The sequence below is a fragment of the Crinia signifera genome, chromosome 9, assembly GCF_055691185.1.
Source record: "Crinia signifera chromosome 9, ASM5569118v1, whole genome shotgun sequence".
Lineage (NCBI taxonomy): Eukaryota > Metazoa > Chordata > Amphibia > Anura > Myobatrachidae > Crinia > Crinia signifera.
This window is the reverse complement of record NC_139225.1, coordinates 885591-905735: the sequence shown is the minus strand read 5'-3', so window position 1 is coordinate 905735 and position 20145 is coordinate 885591. Positions and strand designations below refer to the sequence as shown.

The 20145-nt window shown below is 48.5% G+C and overlaps 1 protein-coding gene across 1 annotated transcript in view; it reads right to left on the bottom strand.

The window, feature by feature from the left end:
* Positions 1 to 20145, bottom strand: part of GPR107 (G protein-coupled receptor 107) — a 72831-nt gene that overhangs the window by 22152 nt on the left and 30534 nt on the right. Inside the window, exons 12-14 of the mRNA XM_083160860.1 lie at positions 15959 to 16076; positions 14564 to 14694; positions 2206 to 2249 (exon numbers count right to left, since the gene is read on the bottom strand). Of these exons, the coding sequence (XP_083016986.1) occupies positions 2206 to 2249; positions 14564 to 14694; positions 15959 to 16076 (293 nt within the window). The remainder of the gene's footprint in view (positions 1 to 2205; positions 2250 to 14563; positions 14695 to 15958; positions 16077 to 20145) is intronic.

Below are 20145 nucleotides of genomic sequence, written 5' to 3'. Positions count from 1 at the left end.
AGCTTCGAAAGCTAGTCTGCTGCCTTCTGTGTTTGTGCACGTGAGAAAGATGTAGTTTTACTCTCTACTAGCAACGTCTCATGTGACACAGAACTCCTGTCTTCGTAAATGTCCCCCTGTGTATCCAGGCACCTGGCTGCTGACAACAAGGGAAACACAGCAAATAAGCATCTTCTGCTGATTACTGGGGTGAATAACCTGAGTCAGACCCTTCCACATCCACCCAGGTCTGACCCTTCATTAATGCAGAGTTGCTCGACCTGGGTTATTTAACTTTGGTGCGTTCATACTTCAGTCAGTATTTCAGCAGTCATTATACAGACAGGGGACCAGCGCCTGAATACCGACAGCAGGGTGGGGCATCAGGGAGAGGGTAAAGGGCCCCATACACGGGTCTGACTTGTTTCCTTGAAGGACTCCCCGGCAGCTCCCCAGGAGTCCCTCATCCGACTTTGCAGTTGATGTGCCATTTTGTACTACCGTCGAGCTGCCGGGGAAACTCAAGGAAAGTCTGATGCTATCCATCACAGGTGCTAATAAAATGTCCTGCAATGTGCACCTGATGGCTGCCCATATGATTTATCTTAATAGCAGCCCGTGCAACCTCCGACCCGCACGGGACCTCGCATCAGGTCAATTCGCATGTCAAACACGTCTGATTTGGCCCAATCCATCAGAATCGGGTGAAAACAGGCCAAATTGCACTAGTGTATGGGGGCCTTAAGTATGCTTACCTGGCCCATGTCAGGATTACTTCCTTCGGTACACTGGCGTTGGTATATTGACCACCGGTATATCTTACGGGGCTGAGAATACTGCAGGTCTGCAGCTGTGTGGGGGTCTCGCAGCTATAATCGGATGTCAGCAGCCAATTTTGCATATTTTCCATCTTGGAAGTTTTGACTATCACATGACGTCTAGTGCTCCAGCCCGAATCCTCTCCAGCCTAGCAGGGCACTGGAGACTGTGGGGTTATTCTGGCTATATCGTAGCCTTCTAAATCCTCCAGACACCGCACTGAGAATGCTGTCATGCCGCCCCCCTCCCGCATACGTACGTCTACATGGGCTGCAAATGGATGTTTTACATAAACATCCATTAGCAGGCTGCAGGGGGGGGGGGGGGGGGGGAAGGGGGAGACACCCACATCAATCGATGGTCGCCGATCATCGAATGATGTGGAAGGCACACGCACATCTAAGGTTACTCTAAGGTTCCCTTAGATGTGCGTGGACATTCGGCAGGAAGTGGGCGCGCAGCTGACATCCGATGAGATCAGCTGCCTGCCCCCAGCACCCATGTCACCGGGCGATTACCATGGGAATGCCCAGGAAATGCTGGGTGTTCCCATGGGTGTGACTATCTGCCGCTGCTCTACACCCCCCACCCGCAATCTTGGGTTTGCGCACATGGTGAACAGTCTGTTTGCTTGGCCACGCGCTCCCGGCATATGCACATAACATCAGTGCCCATGTGAATGAGCAGCTGCTGCGAACGGACCACAATAAGGTTCTGTGTGTGGCGCTGAAGACACAGATCTTGTTGGTAAGGGTCCTCACTATCTCATAAGTATCATATATACAGTTCTGGAGGGGTGTGGTACAGCTCACACAATGTGTAGGCTAAAACTCATCCTTTTCAGGTGTCGACCATCGCCATGTTGGTATTTTGACTATATAGACCAGGAGTGTCCAAACCTGTCCTCAAGAACTACCAACAGTGCATGTTTTCCAGGCAATCTGTGGATCTATAGTAGGAATGAATGCAGCAAGTTTGAAAATGTGACAGTTAGTAATGACTACAGCTGTGCACCAGCTAGGTGGTCTGGGGAATGTGACAGTAATGACGACACCTGTGCACCAGCTAGGTAACCTGGAAGACGTAGACCGTTGGTAGATCTCGAGGACCGGTTTGGCCACCCCTGATATTGATCATATGCATGTTGTCCATACGGTGCTGAATGATTGACTGACACCCTAGACATGGTCAGTTATCCAGATACTGATAAGGAGACTGAGATGGGGTCAAACTAGAAGCAATGACTGAAGTTCTATCTGAGCTCGGCATAATGACTGTGTATCCGACTTCCTGTAGCGATGTGATTCCCCTTACGGATAGGGCTAGAGGGCTGCAGTACCCTCATTTGCAGCATGATATTATGGTCCATTACATCACTAGTTACACTACAACTGATAAGAGACTTACCTTTTCCATCTGTTGCAGAGGCCTCCTGCAGATGCCGGATGGACCTGTTTAGAGAGACAGAATATAAGCAGCACATCTGGCTATGCGTATATGTACGTTGGTATGGATAACGCACACAGGGTCGGTGTTGTGCAGGGATGGTGGGTGTGTGTATATGTACGTTGGTATGGAGAGCGCACTCAGGGTCGGTGTTGTGCGGGGATGGTGGGTGTGTGCGTATATGTACGTTGGTATGGATAGCGCACACAGGGTCGGTGTTGTGCGGGGATGGTGTGCGTATATGTACGTTGGTATGGATAACGCACACAGGGTCGGTGTTGTGCGGGGATGGTGGGTGTGTGTATGTACGTTGGTATGGATAGCGCACACAGGGTCGGTGTTGTGCGGGGATGGTGTGTGTGTGTGTATATGTACGTTGGTATGGATAGCGCACACAGGGTCGGTGTTGTGCGGGGATGGTGTGTGTGTGTGTATATGTACGTTGGTATGGATAGCGCACTCAGGGTCGGTGTTGTGCGGGGATGGTGGGTGTGTGTGTGTATATGTACGTTGGTATGGATAGCGCACACAGGGTCGGTGTTGTGCAGGGATGGTGTGTGTGTGTGTATGTACGTTGGTATGGATAGCGCACACAGGGTCGGTGTTGTGCGGGGATGGTGTGTGTGTGTGTGTATGTGTATATGTACGTTGGTATGGATAGCGCACTCAGGGTCGGTGTTGTGCGGGGATGGTGTGTGTGTGTGTGTGTATATGTACGTTGGTATGGATAGCGCACACAGGGTCGGTGTTGTGCAGGGATGGTGTGTGTGCGTATATGTACGTTGGTATGGATAGGGCACTCAGGGTCGGTGTTGTGCGGGGATGGTGGGTGTGTATATGTACGTTGGTATGGATAGCGCACACAGGGTCGGTGTTGTGCGGGGATGGTGTGTGTGTGTGTATGTACGTTGGTATGGATAGCGGACACAGGGTCGGTGTTGTGCGGGGATGGTGTGTGTGTGTGTGTATGTACGTTGGTATGGATAGCGGACACAGGGTCGGTGTTGTGCGGGGATGGTGTGTGTATGTACGTTGGTATGGATAGCGCACACAGGGTCGGTGTTGTGCGGGGATGGTGTGTGTGTATATGTACGTTGGTATGGATAGCGCACTCAGGGTCGGTGTTGTGCAGGGATGGTGGGTGTGTGTATATGTACGTTGGTATGGATAGCGCACACAGGGTCGGTGTTGTGCGGGGATGGTGGGTGTGTGCGTATATATACGTTGGTATGGATAGCGCACACAGGGTCGGTGTTGTGCGGGGATGGTGGGTGTGTGTGTGTATATGTACGTTGGTATGGATAGCGCACTCAGGGTCGGTGTTGTGCGGGGATGGTGTGTGTGTGTGTATATGTACGTTGGTATGGATAGCGCACTCAGGGGCGGTGTTGTGCGGGGATGGTGTGTGTGTGTATATGTACGTTGGTATGGATAGCGCACTCAGGGTCGGTGTTGTGCGGGGATGGTGTGTGTTTGTGTGTATGTACGTTGGTATGGATAGCGGACACAGGGTCGGTGTTGTGCAGGGATGGTGTGTGTATGTACGTTGGTATGGATAGCGCACTCAGGGTCGGTGTTGTGCGGGGATGGTGGGTGTGTGTGTGTATATGTACGTTGGTATGGATGGCTCACTCAGGGTCGGTGTTGTGCGGGGATGGTGGGTGTGTATATGTACGTTGGTATGGATAGCGCACTCAGGGTCGGTGTTGTGCAGGGATGGTGGGTGTGTGTATATGTACGTTGGTATGGATAGCGCACTCAGGGTCGGTGTTGTGCAGGGATGGTGGGTGTGTGTATATGTACGTTGGTATGGATAGCGCACACAGGGTCGGTGTTGTGCGGGGATGGTGGGTGTGTGTGTGTATATATACGTTGGTATGGATAGCGCACTCAGGGTCGGTGTTGTGCGGGGTTGGTGGGTGTGTGTATATGTACGTTGGTATGGATAGCGCACTCAGGGTCGGTGTTGTGCAGGGATGGTGTGTGTGTGTATATGTACGTTGGTATGGATAGCGCACTCAGGGTCGGTGTTGTGCAGGGATGGTGGGTGTGTGTATATGTACGTTGGTATGGATAGCGCACACAGGGTCGGTGTTGTGCGGGGATGGTGGGTGTGTGTGTGTATATATACGTTGGTATGGATAGCGCACTCAGGGTCGGTGTTGTGCAGGGATGGTGGGTGTGTGTGTGTGTACGTTGGTATGGATGGCGCACTCAGGGTCGGTGTTGTGCGGGGATGGTGGGTGTGTATATGTACGTTGGTATGGATAGCGCACTCAGGGTCGGTGTTGTGCGGGGATGGTGGGTGTGTGTATATGTACGTTGGTATGGATGGCGCACTCAGGGTCGGTGTTGTGCGGGGATGGTGGGTGTGTGTGTGTATATATACGTTGGTATGGATAGCGCACTCAGGGTCGGTGTTGTGCGGGGATGGTGTGTGTGTGTATATGTACGTTGGTATGGATAGCGCACTCAGGGTCGGTGTTGTGCAGGGATGGTGGGTGTGTGTATATGTACGTTGGTATGGATAGCGCACACAGGGTCGGTGTTGTGCAGGGATGGTGGGTGTGTGTATATGTACGTTGGTATGGATAGCGCACACAGGGTCGGTGTTGTGCGGGGATGGTGGGTGTGTGTGTGTATATATACGTTGGTATGGATAGCGCACTCAGGGTCGGTGTTGTGCAGGGATGGTGGGTGTGTGTGTGTATATGTACGTTGGTATGGATAGCGCACACAGGGTCGGTGTTGTGCGGGGATGGTGGGTGTGTGTGTGTGTACGTTGGTATGGATGGCGCACTCAGGGTCGGTGTTGTGCGGGGATGGTGGGTGTGTATATGTACGTTGGTATGGATAGCGCACTCAGGGTCGGTGTTGTGCGGGGATGGTGGGTGTGTGTATATGTACGTTGGTATGGATAGCGCACTCAGGGTCGGTGGGTGTGTATATGTACGTTGGTATGGATAGCGCACTCAGGGGCGGTGTTGTGCGGGGATGGTGTGTGTGTGTATATGTACATTGGTATGGATAGCGCACTCAGGGTCGGTGTTGTGCGGGGATGGTGTGTGTGTGTGTATATGTACGTTGGTATGGATAGCGCACACAGGGTCGGTGTTGTGCGGGGATGGTGGGTGTGTGCGTATATATACGTTGGTATGGATAGCGCACTCAGGGTCGGTGTTGTGCGGGGATGGTGGGTGTGTGTGTGTATATGTACGTTGGTATGGATAGCGCACTCAGGGGCGGTGTTGTGCGGGGATGGTGGGTGTGTGTATATATACGTTGGTATGGATAGCGCACTCAGGGTCGGTGTTGTGCGGGGATGGTGGGTGTGTGTGTGTATATGTACGTTGGTATGGATAGCGCACTCAGGGGCGGTGTTGTGCGGGGATGGTGTGGGTGTGTATATGTACGTTGGTATGGATAGCGCACACAGGGTCGGTGTTGTGCGGGGATGGTGGGTGTGTATATGTACGTTGGTATGGATAGCGCACTCAGGGGCGGTGTTGTGCGGGGATGGTGTGGGTGTGTATATGTACGTTGGTATGGATAGCGCACTCAGGGTCGGTGTTGTGCGGGGATGGTGGGTGTGTGTGTGTATATGTACGTTGGTATGGATGGCGCACTCAGGGTCGGTGTTGTGCAGGGATGGTGGGTGTGTGTGTGTATCGCCTGGTTACCGATGGAAAAACGCTGGTGACAGAACTGCTTTGTTCATATAACTGTACGTGAGTAAAGTGTTGTGTGATATTTGCTTATGGTTTGCGCCTCCTCCATTTCTTTTCCATGTATGTATACATATACACTGTCAGATGTGCTGTGCACACATATATACACACAGTGGGGCAAAAAAGTATTTGGACAGCCACTGATTGTGCAAGTTGACCCACTTAAAAATATGAGAGGTCTCAGATTTCCCTTCTTGCGTAAAATAAATATTTGGACAATTATCAACCATCAAGATTTCTGGCTCTCACAGGCCTGTTACGTCTTCTATACGAAGCTCTTCTATCCTCCACTTGTTACCTGTATTAGTGGCACATGATTGAACTGTTATCTGTATAAAAGACACCTGTCCACACCTTCAAACAGTCAGACTGTGACCTCTCCACCATGGCCAAGACCAGAGAGCTGTCTAAGGACCCCAGGGACAGAATTGTAGAGCCGCACAAGGCTGGGATGAGCTACGCGCAATATGCAGCAGCTTGGTGAGAAGAGGTCAACTGTTGGTGCAATTATTAATAATACAAGATCACTGAATCTCCCTTGACCTACAAGATCTCACCTCGTGGGGTATCAATGATCTTGAGAATGGTGAGGAATCGGCCCAGAACTACATGGGGGGACCTGGTCAATGACCTCAAGAAAACTGGGACCCCAGTCACAAAGGTTACCATTAGTAACACACTACTTTGTCATGGATACAAATCCTGCAGCACCCGAAAGGCCCCCCTGCTTAAGCCAGCACATGTCCAGGACCATCTAAAAGTTTACCAGTGACCATCTGGATGATCCAGAGGATTGGGAGAATGTTTTGTGGTCAGATGAGCGTAAAATAGAACTTTTTGGTATAAACTCCAATCGCCGTGTTGTAGGGAGAAGAATGATGAGTGGCATCCCAAAAACACCATACCCACTGTGCAGCATGGGGGTGGAAACATTTGGGGCTGCTTTTCTGTAAAGGGAACAGAACGACTGATCTGTATTAAGGAGAGGATAAATGGGGCCATGATTCGTGAGGTTTTGGCCAAAAATCTCCTTCCCTCAGTAAGAGCATTGAAGATGGAACATGGCTGGGTCTTCCAGTATGACAATGACCCCAACACACCGTCCGGGCAGCTAAGGAGTGGCTCCGTAAGAAGCATTTCAAGGTCCTGAAGTGGCCTAGCCAGTCTCCAGACCGCAACCCAATCGAAAATCTGTGGAGGGAGTTGAAAGTCTGTGATAGCCCCAATACCTGATTTGGAAGGGCCTAAGGGCAGCCACAAACTACAAAGGCTCCACCCCCTGCGCGGGATTAAGCCAAAAGCTGGTGGAAAACCTGAACCACTTCTACTGTAGGTTCGAGAAGTCCAGTGACGCAAGCAACTCCCTGTCGCAGAATACTGGGAAGGAGGCCACCCCAGGCCTAGCGGACGCTGCACCAATCCCTCATGCAGATGTTGCAGAAGTCACCATGCTTTTTAGCCGGCTGAAGCCAAGGAAGGCACCAGGACCTGACGGTGTACGGCTGGTACTGGCCCACCTTAAGTCTGCAGTTGGTCCCCACCTTGATCCTCTCCAGTTTGCATACAAGGCAAATAGATCTGCAGAGGATGCAGTGAACCTGGGTCTGCACCACATGGACTCACCGGGCGGGTACGCGAGGATACTATTTGTGGATTTCAGCTCAGCATTCAACACCATCCCACCAGGCCTGCTGAAACTGAAGATGCTACAACTAGGCGTCTCGGAAGGTCTATGTTCCTGGGTGTTGAATTTCCTCATGGAAAGAGAGCAGAGAGTCAGGATGGGGAAATTCACCTCTGGAGCACGGCCCAGCAGCACGGGAGCCCCCCAAGGAGGTGTCCTCTCCTTTCTTCATACCAACGACGGCACCTCCGGAGACACGTCGGTGAAGCTGCTCAAATTCGCGGATGACACCACACTAATTGGAATGATCACAGAAGGTAATGAGAATGCCTACAGGTAAGAGGTGGATCGGCTAGTCACCTGGTGTAGTGCTAACAACCTACAGCTGAATGCGTCAAAAACGGTTGAGATGATCATAGACTTCAGGAAGAATCCCCCTACATTCCCCCCCGCTAACAGCTGAAGGTCGTGCAGTGGCGGTAGTGGAATCCTTCAGATTCTTAGGCTTCAACATTGCCAGGGACCTGAAGTTGAGGGCCAACATCGATGGCATTGTGGGAAAAGCCCAACAGAGACTGTCCTTCCTACGTCAACTCAGGAAGTTGAAACTGCCGCAGGAACTCCTAATACTCTTCTACTCTGCAACTATACAATCCGTGATCTGTATGTACCTCAATCATAGTCTGGTGTGGCTCGCCCTCGGCTTATGACAGAAATAGATTACAGCGAATTGTAAGAGCAGCGGAAAAATCATAGGATCGGATCTCCCGGCGATTGAGGACGTGTATAGGTCAACGGTTACAAAACGTACTGAAAGAATTATCAGTGACCACTCCCACCCTGCCCATGACCTGTTCAGGAGGCTGCCATCTGGGAGGCGGTACAATCAGTGACCACTCCCACCCTGCTCGTGACTTGTTCAGGAGGCTGCCATCTGGGAGGCGGGACAATCAGTGACCACTCCCACCCTGCTCGTGACTTGTTCAGGAGGCTGCCATCTGGGAGGCGGGACAATCAGTGACCACTCCCACCCTGCTCGTGACTTGTTCAGAAGGCTGCCATCTGGGAGGCGGTACAGCTCTCAACTGGCGAGGACAGCCAGGCACAGAAACAGCTTTTATCCCCAAGCTACTTGCATAATAAACTCAAAAAAAGTCAAAGGTCAGCGATTCCACCCCATTGCGCTAATCTCAGCACTCGACACATGACTCTAAATACAACCCTGAAGCCCTCCCCTTGTAATGATCCTGTTTTGTATTGGTCTGTTAGGTTTGTACACTGTGTGGGAACAGTGGTTATCGGAAACAAATTCCCTGTGTATTATGTATGCTGTACATTGATATACTTGGCAATAAAGTGATTCTGATAGGACAGATCTAGAGAAGATTTGCACGGAAGAGTGGCCAATGTACCTGCTACAGTGCGTGCAACCTGGTCAAGAACTACAGGAAACGTTTGACCTCTGTAATTGCCAACCGAGGTTATATTACAAAGTATTGAGTTTAAGTTCCGATTGTCCAAATGTTTATTTTCCGCAAGAATATACAAATAAATTGTTTATAAACCATACAATAGATTGTAAGCTTGCAGCAGGGCCCTCTAACCCCCAAGTCTGTCTGTTACACAGTTTGTTTTATCACTGTCTACTATTGTAAAGCGCAATGGAATCTGCTGCGCTATATAAGAACCTGTAACGGAATCTGCTGCGCTATATAAGACCCTGTAACGGAATCTGCTGCGCTATATAAGACCCTGTAACGGAATCTGCTGCGCTGTATAAGACGCTGTAACGGAATCTGCTGCGCTATATAAGACGCTGTAACGGAATCTGCTGCACTATATAAGACACTGTAAGGGAATCTGCTGCACTATATAAGACCCTGTAACGGAATCTGCTGCGCTATATAAGACCCTGTAACGGAATCTGCTGCGCTGTATAAGACGCTGTAACGGAATCTGCTGCGCTATATAAGACGCTGTAACGGAATCTGCTGCACTATATAAGACACTGTAAGGGAATCTGCTGCGCTGTATAAGACCCTGTAACGGAATCTGCTGCGCTGTATAAGAAACTGTAAATAAATAAATACAATGTGATTTTCTGGGTTTCCCCACATTCTGTCTCTCCCAGTTGACGTGCCTATGACGGAAATTACAGGCCTCTCGTCTTTTACATGGGTCAACTTGCATAACCGGTGGCTGTCCAAATACTTTTTTGCCCCACTGTATAAGCCTCCAACATACACTGGCGCCATGCACTACTCAGTTGGGTGCGTCCGTTACATCAGTTTGTTCATCCCTTAATTATTTTATCTTTTTTATGCAGTATTTGCTGATTTTTACATTATTTTTTATTTTGAATAAATCTCCCTGTAACACGAGCAGCTGTTCAGTATGACTGGGAGAGGTTCTGTGCCGTGTATAACACGAGCAGCTGTTCAGTATGACTGGGAGAGGTTCTGTGCCGTGTATAACACGACCAGCTGTTCAGTATGACTGGGAGAGGTTCTGTGCCGTGTATAACACGAGCAGCTGTTCAGTATGACTGGGAGAGGTTCTGTGCCGTGTATAACACGACCAGCTGTTCAGTATGACTGGGAGAGGTTCTGTGCCGTGTATAACACGACCAGCTGCTCAGTATGACTGGGAGAGGTTCTGTGCCGTGTATAACACGAGCAGCTGCTCAGTATGACTGGGAGAGGTTCTGTGCCGTGTATAACACGAGCAGCTGCTCAGTATGACTGGGAGAGGTTCTGTGCCGTGTATAACACGAGCAGCTGTTCAGTATGACTGGGAGAGGTTCTGTGCCGTGTATAACACGAGCAGCTGCTCAGTATGACTGGGAGAGGTTCTGTGCCGTGTATAACACGACCAGCTGCTCAGTATGACTGGGAGAGGTTCTGTGCCGTGTATAACACGAGCAGCTGCACAGTATGACTGGGAGAGGTTCTGTGCCGTGTATAACACGAGCAGCTGTACAGTATGACTGGGAGAGGTTCTGTGCCGTGTATAACACGAGCAGCTGTTCAGTATGACTGGGAGAGGTTCTGTGCCGTGTATAACACGAGCAGCTGCTCAGTATGACTGGGAGAGGTTCTGTGCCGTGTATAACACGACCAGCTGCTCAGTATGACTGGGAGAGGTTCTGTGCCGTGTATAACACGACCAGCTGCTCAGTATGACTGGGAGAGGTTCTGTGCCGTGTATAACACGACCAGCTGCTCAGTATGACTGGGAGAGGTTCTGTGCCGTGTATAACACGAGCAGCTGCTCAGTATGACTGGGAGAGGTTCTGTGCCGTGTATAACACGAGCAGCTGCTCAGTATGACTGGTTGAGGTTCTGTGCCGTGTATAACACGAGCAGCTGCTCAGTATGACTGGGAGAGGTTCTGTGCCGTGTATAACACGAGCAGCTGCTCAGTATGACTGGGAGAGGTTCTGTGCCGTGTATAACACGAGCAGCTGTTCAGTATGACTGGGAGAGGTTCTGTGCCGTGTATAACACGAGCAGCTGTTCAGTATGACTGGGAGAGGTTCTGTGCCGTGTATAACACGAGCAGCTGTTCAGTATGACTGGGAGAGGTTCTGTGCCGTGTATAACACGACCAGCTGCTCAGTATGACTGGGAGAGGTTCTGTGCCGTGTATAACACGACCAGCTGCTCAGTATGACTGGGAGAGGTTCTGTGCCGTGTATAACACGAGCAGCTGATCAGTATGACTGGGAGAGGTTCTGTGCCGTGTATAACACGAGCAGCTGATCAGTATGACTGGGAGAGGTTCTGTGCCGTGTATAACACGAGCAGCTGTTCAGTATGACTGGGAGAGGTTCTGTGCCGTGTATAACACGAGCAGCTGCTCAGTATGACTGGGAGAGGTTCTGTGCCGTGTATAACACGAGCAGCTGTTCAGTATGACTGGGAGAGGTTCTGTGCCGTGTATAACACGAGCAGCTGCTCAGTATGACTGGGAGAGGTTCTGTGCCGTGTATAACACGAGCAGCTGTTCAGTATGACTGGGAGAGTTTCTGTGCCGTGTATAACACGACCAGCTGTTCAGTATGACTGGGAGAGGTTCCGTGCCGTGTATAACACGAGCAGCTGTTCAGTATGACTGGGAGAGGTTCCGTGCCGTGTATAACACGAGCAGCTGCTCAGTATGACTGGGAGAGGTTCCGTGCCGTGTATAACACGAGCAGCTGTTCAGTATGACTGGGAGAGGTTCCGTGCCGTGTATAACACGAGCAGCTGATCAGTATGACTGGGAGAGGTTCCGTGCCGTGTATAACACGAGCAGCTGTTCAGTATGACTGGGAGAGGTTCCGTGCCGTGTATAACACGAGCAGCTGATCAGTATGACTGGGAGAGGTTCTGTGCCGTGTATAACACGACCAGCTGCTCAGTATGACTGGGAGAGGTTCCGTGCCATGTATAACACGAGCAGCTGATCAGTATGACTGGGAGAGGTTCCGTGCCGTGTATAACACGAGCAGCTGCTCAGTATGACTGGGAGAGGTTCCGTGCCGTGTATAACACGAGCAGCTGATCAGTATGACTGGGAGAGGTTCTGTGCCGTGTATAACACGAGCAGCTGTTCAGTATGACTGGGAGAGTTTCTGTGCCGTGTATAACACGAGCAGCTGCTCAGTATGACTGGGAGAGGTTCTGTGCCGTGTATAACACGAGCAGCTGTTCAGTATGACTGGGAGAGGTTCTGTGCCGTGTATAACACGAGCAGCTGATCAGTATGACTGGGAGAGGTTCTGTGCCGTGTATAACACGAGCAGCTGCTCAGTATGACTGGGAGAGGTTCCGTGCCGTGTATAACACGAGCAGCTGATCAGTATGACTGGGAGAGGTTCTGTGCCGTGTATAACATGAGCAGCTGTTCAGTATGACTGGGAGAGGTTCTGTGCCGTGTATAACACGAGCAGCTGATCAGTATGACTGGGAGAGGTTCTGTGCCGTGTATAACACGACCAGCTGCTCAGTATGACTGGGAGAGGTTCTGTGCCATGTATAACACGAGCAGCTGATCAGTATGACTGGGAGAGGTTCTGTGCCGTGTATAACACGACCAGCTGCTCAGTATGACTGGGAGAGGTTCTGTGCCATGTATAACACGAGCAGCTGTTCAGTAGGACTGGGAGAGGTTCTGTGCCGTGTATAACACGACCAGCTGTTCAGTATGACTGGGAGAGGTTCTGTGCCGTGTATAACACGAGCAGCTGCTCAGTATGACTGGGAGAGGTTCTGTGCCGTGTATAACACGAGCAGCTGTTCAGTATGACTGGGAGAGGTTCTGTGCCGTGTATAACACGAGCAGCTGATCAGTATGACTGGGAGAGGTTCTGTGCCGTGTATAACACGAGCAGCTGATCAGTATGACTGGGAGAGGTTCTGTGCCATGTATAACACGAGCAGCTGATCAGTATGACTGGGAGAGGTTCTGTGCCGTGTATAACACGACCAGCTGCTCAGTATGACTGGGAGAGGTTCTGTGCCGTGTATAACACGAGCAGCTGATCAGTATGACTGGGAGAGGTTCTGTGCCGTGTATAACACGAGCAGCTGCTCAGTATGACTGGGAGAGGTTCCGTGCCGTGTATAACACGAGCAGCTGATCAGTATGACTGGGAGAGGTTCTGTGCCGTGTATAACATGAGCAGCTGTTCAGTATGACTGGGAGAGGTTCTGTGCCGTGTATAACACGAGCAGCTGATCAGTATGACTGGGAGAGGTTCTGTGCCGTGTATAACACGACCAGCTGCTCAGTATGACTGGGAGAGGTTCTGTGCCGTGTATAACACGAGCAGCTGTTCAGTATGACTGGGAGAGGTTCTGTGCCGTGTATAACACGAGCAGCTGCTCAGTATGACTGGGAGAGGTTCTGTGCCGTGTATAACACGAGCAGCTGTTCAGTATGACTGGGAGAGGTTCTGTGCCGTGTATAACACGAGCAGCTGTTCAGTATGACTGGGAGAGGTTCTGTGCCATGTATAACACGAGCAGCTGTTCAGTAGGACTGGGAGAGGTTCTGTGCCGTGTATAACACGACCAGCTGTTCAGTATGACTGGGAGAGGTTCTGTGCCGTGTATAACATGAGCAGCTGTTCAGTATGACTGGGAGAGGTTCTGTGCCATATATAACATGACCAGCTGCTCAGTATGGAAACCAGATTAGTGCCTGCTTCCTGCTCCTGTTCCCCAGGGAAAGTCTAACTATTAAATATAAAAGGTTTTGTCTCATGCCATACTATTAAATAGGTTTACCCAAAACAAATACCAAGAACAGCACAGAAACATCTTACTTGTGGTGACCATACACTAGGGTGACATTGCATACAATCTTTTCATATCGACCGCATCTGTGCATAAATCGAAGGATTGTATGCAAATGCAATGTGTCACCCGACGCGATGAGCGGGCCCGCCGGTCTAATGTCGCTCTATAGATCTTATGTTCTGCACATAATATCTATTGAATCGCATGTCGTCTCTAACCACACGCAATTGCTCGCAATGCGATCGGCATGTGACAGGAGCAGTAGTGGTGGAGCGGATGGCAGGAGCCCTGGCGGAGGCGCAGTGGAACAGGGGCAGGCATGTTGCAGTAGTCAGCGGTGGGCAGCAGAATTTGATAAAACATTTTAAAACACTGGGCGGCCCTCTGATTGGCTGAGAGAGAGAGCTAATTAGAGGTCGCATGAATGTGAGCTCTCTGATTGGCTGAAAGCTCTTTGTCAATCAAAGGGCCGCCCAGTGTTTTAGCAAATTCTGCTGACCTGACTACTCCCGCAGGCCAGCCCTCCTGCCACCCGCTCCGCTACACCGCCACCCGCCCTTTTCCAGCACTCGATGTGGCATCATGTGCTGGGGGACAAAGCACTTGGACACCATAGGATGTGATGGGACGTTGCAGTGTATGAGCTACAATAGAGTATAGCACATAATTTTACAGGGGCTTACCATATAACAGGTAGCAGGATTGCTCCGCAGCACAGCAGGTCCACCAGGAACAGGATCTCCTTCCATAGTCCGTATACGGACATGCCTTGTTCTGTGGATTCTATGATGATATACGCCGCGTTGGCCAGTACCTGAAAAGCAAAGCGTTAGTCCACTCAGGCAAACACAATACGGATATATAGGCGACACCAGTCCTTTCCTGTTAACTAAACCTTTTAACAAGGTTTGCAAAAAATGCCACTTAGTAAGAAATATGTATTATCAAGAAGGTTCTAACAGTTTACATGTGTATGGAAGAAGAACAATGAAATAATAGTAAGAGGCTGCCTATAGGGACGGAGGGTAAGGGTCTATTGTATGAGAACAACCGCGGTCAGAAATATCAATAAAATGCATTGAGGATATAAACGAATGGACAACCTGCCAAATGAAGTTGATCATGAATTCCAAAAGTGCGTTTCATTTTCTACACGCTGAGACTGATGAAGGAGGCTGAGCTGAATAATGTGATTTGACACGTGTATCTCTGTGTGCAACTGAGTCTCTGAATATGTATATGATGTCAGTGGCTTAACTACAGAGGTGCAGGGGATGCAGGTGCTATGGGTCCTGGCGGCTTGGTCCAAGGGTCCAGCAGGCATCCCCCTGCACCCGCTTGGTTTTTTTTCCCTTTTGTTTTTTTGTAAATTGCGTTGCGAGGCAGGGGCTGACTTGTGGCTCCCTGGAAGCTCTGTTGAGGGGGAGCATGAGAAATGGCACCAGAGAGATGCAGCCTTCTGCAGCCAGCGCCAGGAATCGCAGGGGGGGAAGACCATCATCGAGGATCGAGAGGAGCAAGCCTGAGGCCTGGCACCAGGGATCATGAGGATAGTGCCCGCATATCAGAGGAGGAGGCCTGGCACCAGGGATCATGATGATAGTGCCCGCATATCAGAGGAGGAGGCCTGGCACCAGGGATCATGAGGATAGTGTCCTCATATCAGAGGAGGAGGCCTGGCACCAGGGATCATGATGATAGTGCCCGCATATCAGAGGAGGAGGCCTGGCACCAGGGATCATGAGGATAGTGCCCGCATATCAGAGTAGGAGGCCTGGCACCAGGGATCATGAGGATAGTGTCCTCATATCAGAGGAGGAGGCCTGCTGCTTGGGATCATGGACAAGAGGAGAAGGCCCCGGCACTGGAGAGAAGGCCCGGCACAGCCAGAGGTACACATGCTGCTTCCACTGAGGGGGGTACAAAGTAATGGCTGTCACAAAACTTTCAAACCCTGCTCTCACTCCTCTACGATGCCCTCTCTTCACTACCACCACGCTCTTCTCCTCTACAAACCCCCCCCCCCAAGTGAGAGACCTCTTACTTCAATGTATTAGGGTCTGGTGTGATATCCTCACCTGCAGGGGAATGACGATCATGAAGATCTTTTTATCCTTGTCCGAGAGGATGTGCTTAACAAACGCCCAGCCTGTTCCTATGAGAGCGATGGTGATGAACAGCAGTGCTCCTTTCAGCCTGGTGGAGCGGAAGACACAGATCTTAGAGCTCCAGACACATTGGTCTTGGTGGTGAAAGCAAAAGCCACAACCAGTACAGAAATACATGGGTCCAATTATATGTCATTATTAACCTGCCACACTGCAGCAAGAGGACACAAAAACCTAGGCATACACACACTGTAAATATATACATGCAGCAAGAGGATACGAAAACCTAGGCATGCATACACTATAAATATATACACGCAGCAGGAGGACACGAAAACCTAGGCATACATACACTATAAATATATACACGCAGCAAGAGGACACAAAAACCTAGGCATACATACACTATAAATATATACATGCAGCAAGAGGACACGAAAACCTAGGCATACATACACTATAAATATATACATGCAGCAAGAGGACACGAAAACCTAGGCATACATACACTATAAATATATACATGCAGCAAGAGGACACGAAAACCTAGGCATACATACAATATAAGTACATACATGCAGCAAGAGGACACGAAAACCTAGGCATACATACACTATAAATATATACATGCAGCAAGAGGACACGAAAACCTAGGCATACACACACTGTAAATATATACACGCAGCAAGAGGATACGAAAACCTAGGCATGCATACACTATAAATATATACACGCAGCAAGAGGACACGAAAACCTAGGCATACATACAATTTAAATATATACATGCATCAAGGGGACACGAAAACCTAGGCATACATACACTATAAATATATACATGCAGCAAGAGGACACGAAAACCTAGGCATACATACACTATAAATATATACATGCAGCAAGAGGAAATGAAAACCTAGGCATACATACACTATAAATATATACATGCAGCAAGAGGACACGAAAACCTAGGCATACATACACTATAAATATATACATGCAGCAAGAGGACACGAAAACCTAGGCATACACACTGTAAATATATACATGCAGCAAGAGGATACGAAAACCTAGGCATGCATACACTATAAATATATACACGCAGCAAGAGGACACGAAAACCTAGGCATACATACAATATAAATATATACATGCATCAAGGGGACACGAAAACCTAGGCATACATACACTATAAATATATACATGCAGCAAGAGGACACGAAAACCTAGGCATACATACACTATAAATATATACATGCAGCAAGAGGAAATGAAAACCTAGGCATACATACAATATAAATATATACATGCATCAAGGGGACACGAAAACCTAGGCATACATACACTATAAATATATACATGCAGCAAGAGGACACGAAAACCTAGGCATACATACAATACACATATATACATGCAGCAAGAGGACACGAAAACCTAGGCCCTAGGCATACATACACTATAAATATATACACGCAGCAAGAGGACACGAAAACCTAGGCATACATACACTATAAATATATACACGCAGCAAGAGGACACGAAAACCTAGGCATACACACTGTAAATATATACATGCAGCAAGAGGATACGAAAACCTAGGCATACACACACTGTAAATATATACATGCAGCAAGAGGATACGAAAACCTAGGCATGCATACACTATAAATATATACACGCAGTAAGAGGACACGAAAACCTAGGCATACATACAATATAAATATATACATGCATCAAGAAGACACGAAAACCTAGGCATACATACACTATAAATATATACATGCAGCAAGAGGACACGAAAACCTAGGCATACATACAATACACATATATACATGCATCAAGGGGACACAAAAACCTAGGCATACATACACTATAAATATATACATGCAGCAAGAGGACACGAAAACCTAGGCATACATACAATACACATATATACATGCATCAAGGGGACACAAAAACCTAGGCATACATACACTATAAATATATACACGCAGCAAGAGGACACGAAAACCTAGGCATACATACACTATAAATATATACACGCAGCAAGAGGACACGAAAACCTAGGCATACATACACTATAAATATATACACGCAGCAAGAGGACACGAAAACCTAGGCATACATACACTATAAATATATACATGCAGCAAGAGGACACGAAAACCTAGGCATACATACACTATAAATATATACATGCAGCAAGAGGACACGAAAACCTAGGCATACATACACTATAAATATATACATGCAGCAAGAGGACACGAAAACCTAGGCATACATACACTATAAATATATACATGCAGCAAGAGGACACGAAAACCTAGGCATACATACAATATAAATATATACACACGCAGCAAGAGGATACGAAAACCTAGGCATACATACAATATACATATATACACGCAGCAAGAGGACACGAAAACCTAGGCATACATACAATATAAATATATACACGCAGCAAGAGGACACGAAAACCTAGGCATACATACACTATAAATATATACACGCAGCAAGAGGACACGAAAACCTAGGCATACATACACTATAAATATATACATGCAGCAAGAGGACACGAAAACCTAGGCATACATACACTATAAATATATACATGCAGCAAGAGGACATGAAAACCTAGGCATACACACACTATAAATATATACATGCAGCAAGAGGACATGAAAACCTAGGCATACACACACTATAAATATATACACGCAGCAAGAGGACACAAAAACCTAGGCATACATACACTATAAATATATACACGCAGCAAGAGGACACGAAAACCTAGGCATACATACACTATAAATATATACACGCAGCAAGAGGACACAAAAACCTAGGCATACATACACTATAAATATATACACGCAGCAAGAGGACACGAAAACCTAGGCATACATACACTATAAATATATACACGCAGCAAGAGGACACAAAAACCTAGGCATACATACAATATAAATATATACATGCAGCAAGAGGACACGAAAACCTAGGCATACATACACTATAAATATATACACGCAGCAAGAGGACACAAAAACCTAGGCATACATACACTATAAATATATACACGCAGCAAGAGGACACGAAAACCTAGGCATACATACACTATAAATATATACATGCAGCAAGAGGACACGAAAACCTAGGCATACATACACTATAAATATATACACGCAGCAAGAGGACACGAAAACCTAGGCATACATACAATATTATACACCTGTGGCAATGGGTCTGATTGTTCACAATTGATGAACTTCAGGTGTTACAAATACTTTTGACCATATAGTGCAGTGGTACCCCCCCCCCCCCACCCCCACCAGTGAACGTTGTCCAAGTCTCCCAGCTAGTGCACTCATTACTCACTGACACATTTTAAAAGATCATCAGATTCTGTGAGGAAACCTGGAAAATATGCACTGTTGGGGGTACTGGAGTACCACTGATCTAGTGTATCACTAATTTGAATGTAAAGCTAGGTACACACCTAAAGATTTCTGCCCAATCTGTCTGGAGGGAACAAAAATTTGCTAATGTATTGGATAAAAGGACAAATCGATAATTTGCTCCCAAACGCTGGAAAACGTTATTTGCAATGGTCGTTCAGACAAATAGGTTAAATCCCATACCTCCCAACATGACCCTCTCCAGGCGGGACACCATGCTCTGTTCCTGGACTTTCCCCTTAATTTAGGATTACCATCACCTGTGGTGATACACCTTTCTTATCAATTAATCTGTTCAAAACCGGTGAAGGCAATCATACATTAATATGTCCAGAAACAGAGCATTGTGTCTAGGGAGGCCAATCCCGGGATTTTGGCCTAAAATCGCCCAGATTCTGGGATTAGCAACCCCATTAGTTTTTGCTTAAAGCCGGGCAGCGCTGAGCACCAGAATATCGCTCAGACACTGCCCCGCTGACTGTTCCTTACCCCCGGTGCTGCTGTCGGGAGTTGGGAGGGACTGTGTGCTGTGCTGACATCACGTCACGCTGCGCAGCCCGTCAGCTGCTCTGCCTGTCAGCACAGCACACTGTCCCAAACCCGGACAGATGCCCGCTGTTACGCCCACTGCCTTCCACCCACCCGCCCGAGATATATGTCCTGCTGCTGCCTGTGCCCTGTCACCACCACTGCTGCCGTAAC